The sequence below is a fragment of the Nerophis ophidion genome, linkage group LG10, assembly GCF_033978795.1.
Source record: "Nerophis ophidion isolate RoL-2023_Sa linkage group LG10, RoL_Noph_v1.0, whole genome shotgun sequence".
Taxonomy (NCBI): domain Eukaryota; kingdom Metazoa; phylum Chordata; class Actinopteri; order Syngnathiformes; family Syngnathidae; genus Nerophis; species Nerophis ophidion.
Genome location: NC_084620.1, coordinates 58,074,578 through 58,088,249, shown reverse-complemented (window position 1 = coordinate 58,088,249; position 13,672 = coordinate 58,074,578). Strand labels below are relative to the sequence as shown.

Genomic DNA, 13,672 nt, shown 5'->3' with positions numbered 1-13,672 from the left:
GGTAGAAAGTGTGTACCTGATGCTAGGTCATGTGTACCTGATGGTGGAAAGTGTGTACCTGATGCTAGGAAGTAGGACAGGACTGACCAGACTTTGGGAGATGTCCAGAGGAAGTAGGACAGGACTGACCTGACTTTGGGAGATGTCCACAGGTTGCTTGAAGACCAGCCACTCCACCGTCTCCCAGCAGGGTGGAGACGTAAGTGATCCGTTGTAGATGTAGTACTTGTCCGTGTTGTTGGGCAACAAGGACTGCAAGCTGAAGGCCTCTACTGAGCCACTCTTACCTGCCCAGCAAAAAACACCTTAATACTGTACATATACTGTACATATACTGTACATATACTGTACATATACTGTACATATACTGTACATATACTGTACATACCATTTCTTAATAAGTTACCCGTGGTTTCCTTTATTAAAGGCAGCCAACTCACCAAATCGACTCACGGTGTTGATGGCATCTACGAGCGGGTTGAGGTTGTCATTGTCTTCCAAGCTGATCTGCAGACAACAACAATTGTCCCATCATGCACTATTTTGTATAACTCTGTTGTTCACAGATTTTTGGGAACAACAGCAACTCAGCCAGGAAGTGGTAGGCCAGGTAAACTGACAGAGAGGTCAGCATAGTGCAAAGACTTTCTGCACTGTGCTGACTTTCTGCTTCATGTCACCTTCCAATTAGCCCACGTACAGCCGAGCAGCTGCATCTAAGCCATACATCACCAAGTCCAACGCAAAGCGTGCGATGCAGTGGTGTAAAGGACATCACCACTGGACTCTAGAGCAGTGGAGACGCCTTCTCCGGACTGACGAATCACACTTTTCCATCTGGCAATCTGATGGAGGTTGCCAGGAGAAGTCTACATTTCAGACTGCATTGTGCCGAGTGTGAAATTTGGTGGAGGAGGAATTATGGTGTGGGGTTGGTTTTCCAGGAGTTGGGCTTGGCCCCTTAGTTCCAGTGAAAGGAACTTTGAATGCTCCAGGATACCCAAAAAAACATTTTGGACAATTCCATGGGATGGCAACTTCAAGGTCATATGTGAGTCAAGGCAGGTGGCCAAATACTTTTGACAATATAGTGGAACATTTTTCACTATTATCTGCAGACCGGGATGGGTACTGCCACCCCAACCAGCGGTGCCAAAGTCAGCCAGAACTTGGCGGTCACTCCAGCAGCACTGAGAGCCAACTCAGCCAAACGACCTCTGCGAAATATTGCAATTTTCAATCCCCCCCAAAAATAAATTGAGTCAAAAAATGCTCCAATGTAAGTTAAAGGGGAACTGCACTTTTTTTTATTTTTATAAAGTGCCTATAAAAACATAAGAAAACTGTAAGAAAAGAAATCTGTATATTTTACAGTAAAAACAGGCAACTCACTCCCTGTGATTTTAGTGTAGTAAAAAGTGTTTTTTTTTTTTTTAAAACATATTACAGTAAATGGAAAAACTGTCAACTTAGTGGCCAGAATTTTACAGTAAAACATACTGTAGTTTGACAAGAAATATAGAAACATAGAAAAACCCCACCACTGTTATTTATTTATTATTGTTTTTAATTCTGGCAACAGAGCTGCCATTTTTTTTTACCGTCCAAAAAAAGTGCAACCCTTTTTCCGTTTACTGTAATACACGGTAAAAACAAGTGAATTAGTGAATTATGTTTATATAGCGCTTTTTCCTCAAGTGACTCAAAACGCTTCACACAGTGTAACCCAATATCTAAGTTACAATTAAACCAGTGTGGGTGGCACTGGGAGCAGGTGGGTAAAGTGTCTTGCCCAAGGACACAACGGCATTGACTAGGATGGTGGAAGCAGGGATCGAACCTGCAACCCTCAAGTTGCTGGCACGGCCGCTCTACCAACCGAGTTATGCCGTAGATTTTACCATGAAAAATAAACGCTCAGTTGACAGAATTTTAATGTAATGATTTTATTTTATTTTTTAAGTTAATAGCTGTAAAACACACCAAAACTTTAACCCCTACAGCAGGGGTGCCCACAATTTTTCTGCAGACAAGCTACTTTCCAATTGACCAACTCGAGGGGATCTACCTCATTTATATATATCATTTATATTTATTTATTTATGAAAGAGACATTTTTGTAAAGTTAAATGTGTTTAATGATAATACAAGCATTTGTAACACATATAGATGTCTTTCTTTCACGAAGACAAGAATATAAGTTGGTGTATTACCTGATTCTGATGACTTGCATTGATCGGAATCAGACAGTAATGATGATAACGCCCACATTTTCAAATGGAGGAGAAAAAAAGTTGTCCTTCCTGTACAATACCACATGAAAGTGGTTGGTTTTTGGCATCTAATTCATCCAGCTTCCATACACTTTACAAGAAAAACATTGGCAGCAAATTCCGTAGCTTGCTTGATTGACATTCACGGCACCCGAGGGTCTTGTGAGATGACGCTGGCTGCTGCCACTTCATTATTATGAAAAAATGACAGAGAGGAAGGCGAGAAACACTTTTTATTTCAACAGACTTTCGCGCCGTCCCTTCCGTCAAAACTCTAAAGGCCGACTGCACATTTCTTATCTTCACAATAAAAGCCCTGCTTCATGCTGCCTGCGCTAACAAAATAAGAGTCTCGGAAAGCTGGCGTGCACAAGTGATGTGCACGCCAGCTTTCTGAGGGATGGCTTGTGCGCGCCAGTTTTCCGAGACTCTGTATTTAGTTAGCGCAGGCAGCATGAAGCAGGGCTTTTATTGTGAAGATAGGAAATGTGCAGTCGGCCTTTAGAGTTTTGACGGAAGGTACGGCGCGAGAGTCTGTTGAAATAAAAAGTGTTTCTCGCCTTCCTCTCGGTCATATTTTCATAATAATGATCTTGCAGCAGCCAGCGTCATCTCACAAGACCCTCCGGTACCGTGAATGTCATTTAAGTGACGTCTTGGTGAAGATTGATGATCACTCATTTTTAGGTCTATTTTTTTTTTAAAAGCCTGGCTGGAGATCGACTGACACACCCCCCGCGGTCGACTGGTAGCTCGCGATCGACGTAATGGGCACCCCTGCCCTATAGTGAACATATTGATGGTTACACACACACACACACACACACACACACACACACACACACACACACACACACACACACACACACACACACACACACACTAGAAGTGGCGAAATTATTGATCCGTCACCCTTGATCACCTCCTGGGAGGTGAGGGGAGCAGTGAGCAGCAGCAGAGGCTGTGCTCGGGAATCCTTTTTGGTGATTTAACTTATTTAGTTCAAGAAAATATCTTCAGCATTTGTTTTAACTTCAACCACAAGAACGGATACAATATGTGTTGCAATATTGGCTAATATTAAAGTTGAAGAAATGTGCAATTTCATGCGGTACGTACATTTTTTCTGTCCGAAAGGAAAGAACGAACACATTTAGTCAGCAAAGATATGGTACCTTATCCATCCATCCATCCATCTTCTTCCGCTTATCCGAGGTCGGGTCGCGGGGGCAACAGCCTAAGCAGGGAAACCCAGACTTCCCTCTCCCCAGCCACATCCTCTAGCTCTTCCCGGGGGATCCCGAGGCGTTCCCAGACCAGCCGGGAGACATAGTCTTCCCAACGTGTCCTGGGTCTTCCCCGTGGCCTCCTACCGGTTGGACGTGCCCTAAACACCTCCCTAGGGAGGCGTTCGGGTGGCATCCTGACCAGATGCCCGAACCACCTTATCTGGCTCCTCTCCATGTGAAGGAGCAGCGGCTTTACTTTGAGTTCCTCCCGGATGGCAGAGCTTCTCACCCTATCTCTAAGGGAGAGGAAACTCATTTGGGCCGCTTGTACCCGTGATCTTATCCTTTCGGTCATGACCCAAAGCTCATGACCATAGGTGAGGATGGGAACGTAGATCGACCGGTAAATTGAGAGCTTTGCCTTCCGGCTCAGCTCCTTCTTCACCACAACGGATCGGTACAACGCCCGCATTACTGAAGACGCCGCCTGTCGATCTCACCATCCACTCTTCCCCCACTCGTGAACAAGACTCCTAGGTACTTGAACTCCTCCACTTGGGGCAGGGTCTCCTCCCCAACCCGGAGATGGCATTCCACCCTTTTCCGGGCGAGAACCATGGACTCGGACTTGGAGGTGCTGATTCTCATTCCGGTCGCTTCACACTCGGCTGCGAACCGATCCAGTGAGAGCTGAAGATCACGGTCAGATGAAGCCATCAGGACCACATCATCTGCAAAAAGCAGACACCTAATCCTGCGGTTACCAAACCGGAACCCCTCAACGCCTTGACTGCGCCTAGAAATTCTGTCCATAAAAGTTATGAACAGAATGGGTGACAAAGGACAGCCTTGGCGGAGTCCAACCCTCACTGGAAATGTGTTCGACTTACCACCGGCATTGCGGACCAAGCTCTGGCACTGATCGTACAGGAAGTGGACCGCCACAATAAGACAGTCCGATACCCCATACTCTCTGAGCACTCCCCACAGGACTTCCAGAGGGACACGGTCCAATGCCTTCTCCAAGTCCACGAAGCACATGTAGACTGGTTGGGCAAACTCCCATGTACCTTATTTAGATGCATATTTTTTCCAGGCCTCTAAGGGCCACATAAACGGGTTTAGCACCTGTGACATAAACTGTGCACTACTGACATCTAATGGTTTGGATTTGCCACTGCAACCTTGGTCACACTTGCCAAATGAGACTCAGAAATGTGAGAATGAAACAAGATAGCAGCTCATTTTTAAACGTTGCAACAAAAAAATTGATCAAAAACAGTCACGAAAGTACGGAGAATGTGTTGAAACGTGAGCGGCGGGCGGCCATCCCTCCGTCAAGGTGCTGACTTACCTGGAACAAGATCGCTAACGCAGCCATCCTCCCCGACTCCCTGACGGCTTCGTCCAAACTTCGGGCATCCTCCGGATCGTAGCCGTAGATTTGCATCTGAAACAGAGTCCGTCAGCCAAAAGCAGGGCTCCGGTTGTTTTGAAGGCGGGGTTTCTCTTTTCAGACCTCAAGTGGATATTTCATCCCGTTCAAGCTGTGCTCGGACCCTTCCTGGGTGGTGTTGCAGCGCCCCCAGTGGAAGGTGATGGTATCCACACGGAACCTGGAGCTCAGCCCTCCTCCGCTGACAAAGAAGTTTCCGTCCACTGCGATGGCCACTGGAACACAAACATGCGCTTTTAAGTACGGACCACAGAGCGAAGGATTGGGGGTTTTCCAGGGCCGATACAGATACAGATTATCAGTCGTCAAGGTGGACGATAACCGATATCTGGAGGTGATATTAATTTGCAGTAAAAGTTATCTAAACAAGAATATTACGTCAGTAAACAAAGCTTGAAGTTTATTTGTTAGGAACCGTTAGAAACGGTTGAAAAATATGACCTGTGAGAACTTTCCAGGAAGAGGTGAAAATAGGGCTTTGGAAAACCGGGAATTCTAGGAATTTCTGAAATTTCTTTGAACTTGGAAAATGGTAGTTTGATTGTCCAAGGTGAGTGGAGTGTGTGGATGTTGGAACGCTTCAAATAGGTTGAGAAATATGGGATATGCAGTAGATTGTATAATGCTTATTCATTGTTAATTGGGGGGAAATTCCAGGAAAATCAGGAATTTTGGGAAAGAGAAAACAAAAAATGGTGTACAATTTTGTGACTTTAGGGAATTGTAGGACTATAAATATGTCCATTCATTCCAATGGGAATTTCCTGGAAATTTTGAAATTCCGGGAAAAGCGGGAATTTTTGAAAATATTGCAACCATCACAATTGTCCCAGATGATATGAATGGGTTGGGATTTTTGGAACCAACTGAAAAATGTTGACGTAGTTACAGTTTGAATTGAGAACGGGTCGTTCTGAGATCTTGGAATTTTGAGAAAACACGGAATGTGTACGGGAAAATAAAGTAGGAAGGTTGTTTTGTCCCAACTAAGAGGAATGTTTTGAAAGTGGAATGGTCACAAACGGTTGAAAAATATGGCCTGTGAAAACTTTCTGGGAAGAGGTGAAAATAGGGCTTTGGAAAACCGGGAATTCTAGGAATTTCTGAAATTTCTTTGAACTCGGAAAATGGTAGTTTGATTGTCCAAGGTGAGTGGAGTGTGTGGATGTTGGAACGCTTCAAATCGGTTGAGAAATGTGGGATATGCAGTAGATTGTATAATGCTTATTCATTGTCAATTGGGGGGAAATGCCAGGAAAATCAGGAATTTTGGGAAAGAGAAAAGTAGTGTGTGTGGATGGTTGACAGGTTGAAATCGGGTTTAAAAATGGCGCAAAATTGAGACTTTAGGGCATTGTAGAACTATAAATATGTCCAATCATTCCAATGGGAATTTCCTGGAAATTTTGAAATTCTGGGAAAAGCGGGAATTTTTGAAAATATTGCAACCGTCACAATTGTCCCAGATGATATGAATGGGTTGGTGTTGGGATTTTCGGAACCGACTGAAAAATGTTGACGTAGTTACAGTTTGAATTGAGAACGGGTCGTTCTGAGATCCCGGAATTTTGAGAAAACACGGAATGTGTATGGGAAAATAAAGTAGGAAGGTTTTTTTTGTCCCAACTAAGAGGAATGTTTTCAAAGTGGAATGGTCACAAAGGGTTGAAAAATATGGCCTTTGAAAACTTTCCGGGAAGAGGTGAAAATAGGGCTTTGGAAAACCGGGAATTCTAGGAATTTCTGAAATTTCTTTGAACTTGGAAAATGGTAGTTTGATTGTCCAAGGTGAGTGGAGTGTGTGGATGTTGGAACGCTTCAAATCGGTTGAGAAATGTGGGATATGCAGTAGATTGTATAATGCTTATTCATTGTCAATTGGGGGGAAATTCCAGGAAAATCAGGAATTTTGGGAAAGAGAAAAGTAGTGTGTGTGGATGGTTGACAGGTTGAAATCGGGTTTAAAAATGGTGCAAAATTGAGACTTTAGGGCATTGTAGAACTATAAATATGTCCAATCATTCCAATGGGAATTTCCTGGAAATTTTGAAATTCCGGGAAAAGCGGGAATTTTTGAAAATATTGCAACCGTCACAATTGTCCCAGATGATATGAATGGGTTGGTGTTGGGATTTTCGGAACCGGTTGAAACATGTTGACGTAGTTACAGTTTGAATTGAGAACGGGTCGTTCTGAGATCCAGGAATTTTGAGAAAACACGGAATGTGTACGGGAAAATAAAGTAGGAAGGTTGTTTTTCCCCAACTAAGAGGAATTTTTTGAAAGTGGAATGGTCACAAACGGTTGAAAAATATGGCCTGTGAAAACTTTCCGGGAAGAGGTGAAAATAGGGTCTTGGAAAACTGGGAATTGTAGGATTTCCTGAAATTTCTTTGAACTTGGAAAATGGTAGTTTGATTGTCCAAGGTGAGTGGAGTGTGTGGATGTTGGAACGCTTCAAATCGGTTGAGAAATGTGGGATATGCAGTAGATTGTATAATGCTTATTCATTGTCAATTGGGGGGAATTCCAGGAAAATCAGGAATTTTGGGAAAGAGAAAACATATTTTGCATTTGATGTATGGGAAAAGTAGTGTGTGTGGATGGTTGACAGGTTGAAATTGGGTTTAAAAATGGCGCAAAATTTTGAGACTTTAGGGCATTGTAGAACTATAAATATGTCCATTCATTCCAATGGGAATTTCCTGGAAATTTTGAAATTCCGGGAAAAGCGGGAATTTTCAAAAATATTGAAACTGTCACAATTGTCTTAGATGATATGAATGGGTTGGGATTTTCGGAATCGGTTGAAAAATGTTGACGTAGTTACAGTTTGAATTGAGAATGGGTCGTTCTGAGATCCAGGAATTTTGAAAAAACACGGAATGTGTACGTGAAAATAAAGTAGGAAGGTTGTTTTGTCCCAACTAAGAGGAATGTTTTGAAAGTGGAATGGTCACAAACGGTTGAAAAATATGGCCTGTGAAAACTTTCCGGGAAGAGGTGAAAATAGGGTTTTGGAAAACTGGGAATTGTAGAAATTCCTGAAATTTCTTTGAACTTGGAAAATGGTAGTTTGATTGTCCAAGGTGAGTGGAGTGTGTGGATGTTGGAACGCTTCAAATCGGTTGAGAAATGTGGGATATGCAGTAGATTGTATAATGCTTATTTATTGTCAATTGGGGGGAAATTCCAGGAAAATCAGGAATTTCGGGAAAGAGAAAACATATTTTGCATTTGATGTATGGGAAAAGTAGTGTGTGTGGATGGTTGACAGGTTGAAGTCGGGTTTAAAAATGGCGCAAAATTTTGAGACTTTAGGGCATTGTAGAACTATAAATATGTCCAATCATTCCAATGGGAATTTCCTGGAAATTATGAAATTCCGGGAAAAGCGGGAATTTTCAAAAATATTGAAACTGTCACAATTGTCCCAGATGATATGAATGGGTTGGGATTTTCGGAATCGGTTGAAAAATGTTGACGTAGTTACAGTTTGAATTGAGAATGGGTCGTTCTGAGATCCCGGAATTTTGAGAAAACACGGAATGTGTACGGGAAAATAAAGTAGGAAGGTTTTTTTTGTCCCAACTAATAGGAATGTTTTGAAAGTGGAATGGTCACAAACGGTTGAAAAATATGGCCTGTGAAAACTTTCCGAGAAGAGGTGAAAATAGGGCTTTGGAAAACCGGGAATTCTAGGAATTCCTGAAATTTCTATGAACTTGGAAAATGGTAGTCTTATTGTCCAAGGTGAGTGGAGTGTGTGGATGTTGGAACGCTTCAAATCGGTTGAGAAATGTGGGATAAGCAGTAGATTGTATAATGCTTATTCATTGTTAATTGGGGGGAAATTATTGAAAATTCCAGGAAATCCAGGAATTTTGTGAAAAGGCAAACATGTTTCACATTCGATACATTGGAAGAGTTGTGTGGGTGGATGGTTGAAAGTCAGAATCTAGTAAAAAAAAACGATATAATTTCTTTTTAGAATTTAGGTGTGTCCATTCATTTGAATGGGAATTTCCTGGAAATTTGGTGATTTCGGGAAAACCGGGAGTTTTGGAAAATATCAATTCTAGCAAAATAGTCTAGCCAACTAAAAGGAATGTTTTGTGGAAATGGTTGGAATTGGTTAAAAAATGTGCACTGTGAAATCTTTCCAGGAAGAGGTGGAAATAGGGCTTTGGAAAACGAGGAATTGTGGAAAATTCGTGAAATTACTTTGAACTTGGAAAATGGAATTTGATTGTGCAAGGTGAGCGGATGTTGACACTTCCAATTGGGAGAGAAATGTGGCAATTTTTGCAAGTTTCAAACATGGCAATTCATTTCCAATGGGAAAAATGTCCCGGGAAACCAGGAATTCTGGGATATTTTTTATAAAACATTTTTGGGGAGCTCACGACTTCCGGTCGAGCCAAAGACTTTGATACTGGAACATTCCGATCGGATGAAAACTGTGGGCTGTGGTGCACCAAACTTTTGTGTTGGAATAAAAATAAACAGATTATTTTTTTGGTGTAGTAAAATATGTTGGACAGTCTCACAATACCACTACTAATAATAATAATAATAACAATTATAATAATAATATTAATAGATTATTTTTTGGTGGTGAATCATATATGTGAATGTTGGACATTCTCACAATATTACTACTACTACTAATAATAGTAATAATAACAATTATAATAAGACCACGAAGGGAATAAGCGGTAGAAAATGGATGGGATGTGTGGATAATAATAATATTCATGTGTAATTTTTGGGTGTAGAATCTTATATGTGTGAATGTTGGACATCCTCACAATAATAATACTAATAATAATAATAATAATAATAATAACAATTTTAATAATAATATTAATAGATATTTTTGGGGGGTGTAGAATCTTCTCTGAGGGAATGATTGGACACTCACAAAAATAATAATAATAATAATAATAATAATAATAGTAATAATAATAATAATAATAATAACGACAATATAATAATAATAATACAAATATATAATAGATATTTTTTTGTGTAAAATCTTATATGTGTGAATGCTTTGACATTCACACAATAATAATAATAATAATAATGATAACAATAATAATCATAACTTGATGTTTTTTTAGTGTAGAATATTATGTGTGTGAATGATTTGACATTCTCACAATATTACTACTATTACTACTACTCCTACTAATAATAATAATAATAATAATAATAACAATTATGATAATAATATTAATAGATTTTTTTGGTGTAGAATCTTATATGAGTGAATGCTTGGACATTCACACAATAATAATAATAATAATAATAATAATAACAACAATTATAACTATTATATCAATAGATATTTTTGGTGTAGAATCTTAAATGTGTGAATGTTGGACATTCTCCCAATACTACTACTACTACTAATAATAATAACAATTATAATAATAATATCAATAGATTATTTTTTGGTGTAGAATCTTATATGTGTGAATGTTGGACATCCTCACAATAATAATACGACTACTACTAAAAATAATAACAATTATAATAATAATAGATTATTTTTTGGTGTAGAATCTTATATGCGTGAAAGTTGGACATTCCCACAATACTACTACTACTACTACTAATAATAATAATAATAACAATTATAATAATAATATTTATAGATTATTTTTTTGGTGTAGAATCTTAAATGTGTGAATGCTTGGACTTTCACACAATAATAATAATAATAATAATAATAATAATAATAATTATAATAATAATATTTATAGATTATTTTTTTGGTGTAGAATCTTATATGTGTGAATGCTTGGACATCCTCACAATAATAATAATAAGAATAATAATTATAATAACATTTATAGATTATTTTTTTGGTGTAGAATCTTAAATGTGTGAATGCTTGGACATTCACACAATAATAATAATAATAATAATAATAATAATAATAATAATTATAATAATAATATTTATAGATTATTTTTTGGGTGTAGAATCTTATATGTGTGAATGCTTGGACATTCACACAATAATAATAATAAGAATAATAATTATAATTATAATATTTATAGATAATTTTTTTGGTGTAGAATCTTATATGTGTGAATGATTGGACATTCACACAGTAATAATAATAATAATAATAATAATATTATTAATAATAGTAATAATAATTATAATAACAATATTAATATATTATTTTTGGGTGTAGAATCTTATATGTGTGAATGTTGGACATTCTCACAATAATTATACACCTACTAATAATAATAACAACAATTATAATATTAATATATGTTTTTTTGGTGTAGAATCTTATATGAGTGAATGTTGGACATTCTCACAATAATAATACGACTACTACTAATAATAAGAACAATTATAATAATAATATTAATAGATTATTCTTTGGTGTAGAATCTTATATGCGTGAAAGTTGGACATTCCCACAATACTACTACTACTACTACTAATAATAATAATAATAAGAATAATAATAACAATTATAATAATAATATTTATAGATTATTTTTTGGGTGTAGAATCTTATATGTGTGAATGCTTGGACATTCACACATATAATAATAATAACAATAATTATAATAATAATATTTATAGATTATTTTTTTGGTGTAGAATCTTATATGTGTGGATGCTTGGACATTTACACAGTAATAATTACAATAATAATAATAATAATAATTATTATTATTATTATTATTATAACAATATTAATATATTATTTTTGGGTGTAAAATCTTATATGTGTGAATGCTTGGACATTCACATTAATAATACCCTTGTGTGTGTGACAATCATTGGTAGTTTATTATTATTATTATTATGATTTTTGTGTAGAATCTTCTGTGTGAATACTTTGACATTCACACAATAATAATAATAATAATAATAATAAATATATGTTTTTTGGAGTAGAATGGTATGTGTGTGAATGTTTTGACATTCACACAATAATAATAATAATAATAATAATAATAATAATTATAATTATAATAATAATATTTATAGATAGGCGCCAGCGCCCCCCGCGACCCCAAAAGGGAATAAGCGGTAGAAAAAATGGATGGATGGATGGATTATTTTTTGGTGTAGAATCTTATGTGTGAATGCTTGGACATTCACGCAGTAATAATAATAATAATAATAATAATAATAACAATATTAATATATTATTTTTGGGTGTAGAATCTTATATGTGTGAATGTTGGACATTCTCACAATAATTATACACCTACTAATAATAATAACAACAATTCTAATATTAATATGTTTTTTTGGTGTAGAATCTTGTATGAGTGAATTCTTAGACATGCACACAATAATAATAATAATAATAATAATAATAATAATAACAGTTATAATAACAATATTAATATATTATTTTTGGGTGTAAAATCGTATATGTGTGAATGCTTGGACATTCACATTAATAATAACCTTGTGTGTGTGACAATCATTGGTAGTTTATTATTATTATTATGATTTTTGTGTAGAATCTTCTATGTGTGAATACTTTGACATTCACACAATAATAATAATAATAATAATAATAATAATAATAATATATGTTTTTTGGAGTAGAATGGTATGTGTGTGAATGTTTTGACATTCACACAATAATAATAATAATAATGCACTACATGTCTTTAGAGGTGGGAGGGGCCTATCCTCAGGTGCATGTGTTTGGAGGTGGGAGGAAGCCGGAGTACCTGGACGGAACCCACGCGCCCAGGATCAAACCCAGAACCTTGGTATTGTGAGGCACACATACCTTATATGTGTGAAGGTTTGGAGATTCACACAACAATAATAATGACAATTATTATTATTATTATTATTATTAAAAATACATGTTTATTTGGGTGTGGAATCTTATATGTGTGAATGCTTGGACAATCACATGATAATAATAATCGTTATTATTATCATCAAAATGTCTAAGCGCTTTCTTTCTCCAGAGCTTTTCTTCCTGTCCCTTGCTAACAGCAGTGACCACAAGCAAACCGTCTCATAGTCAGATAATAATGATGGATTTATTATAATAGCGATCATTGTTCCAGAAAACACGACAGACAAAAAAGTATTCAATGTTTTAGTTTTTTGTCACAAACAAAAGGAGCCGTCTTCTATTCGCGGTCGTCTTATATGCTAACTTACCTGTTTTCCCGTTATTGTGGATGGTGGTGGACTCTGCCGTAAGTCTGTCCCAGCCCTCTAGCTGTAGGTTCTGGTACTGCAGCCGCACCTGAGAGAAGGTCTCGTCAATGTCCACGGGGGACTGCTTGGCACTGTTACAGGACGGGTACTTCTTACCCCAGTTGCGCTGGTTCAGGGCACCTGCAAACACACGTCGAACAGCGTTACAAAAAGAGGCGTGAAGGTTAAGTTCAAGTCGCTACCTTTTTTCCTACACTTTGAACACTGCCGCCTACAAAACGGCGTGGCTGATTTATGGATTTTTCTTCGCTGACGGCCGTTACGTTTTGTCTTCATTAGTTTTCATGAAAGAGACATTGAATAAGTATGTTGTTGCTTGTGCTACGGCGACATTTTTTTGGATGAGTCCCTTGTGCTTTGCGGTGACCTTCAAACAGAAGTAGAAGTGCCATCCCGTCTTGTAGCCGTCCATAGCGTTTCTACTCGTATGGATTCTTTATTCGTCACTCCAAGCAACGTTTGTCAGTTTTACAATA

General features: G+C 37.7%; 1 protein-coding gene across 4 annotated transcripts in view; it reads right to left on the bottom strand.

Moving 5' to 3' along the window:
- The window catches only part of LOC133561055 (receptor-type tyrosine-protein phosphatase zeta-like), a 213,382-nt gene that overhangs the window by 94,514 nt on the left and 105,196 nt on the right, over nt 1-13,672 (bottom strand). For 2 of the 4 annotated variants that reach the window (XM_061914222.1, XM_061914221.1), the window contains 6 exons: nt 13,293-13,316; nt 13,137-13,224; nt 5,022-5,173; nt 4,857-4,952; nt 441-507; nt 130-287 (listed from right to left, as the gene is read on the bottom strand). In XM_061914222.1, coding sequence (XP_061770206.1) covers nt 130-287; nt 441-507; nt 4,857-4,952; nt 5,022-5,039 — 339 coding nt within the window. In that variant the 5' untranslated portion in view covers nt 5,040-5,173; nt 13,137-13,224; nt 13,293-13,316. Of the gene's footprint in view, nt 1-129; nt 288-440; nt 508-4,856; nt 4,953-5,021; nt 5,174-13,136; nt 13,317-13,672 lie in introns of all 4 variants that reach the window. The other 2 variants (XM_061914219.1, XM_061914220.1) reach the window with 1 other exon arrangement.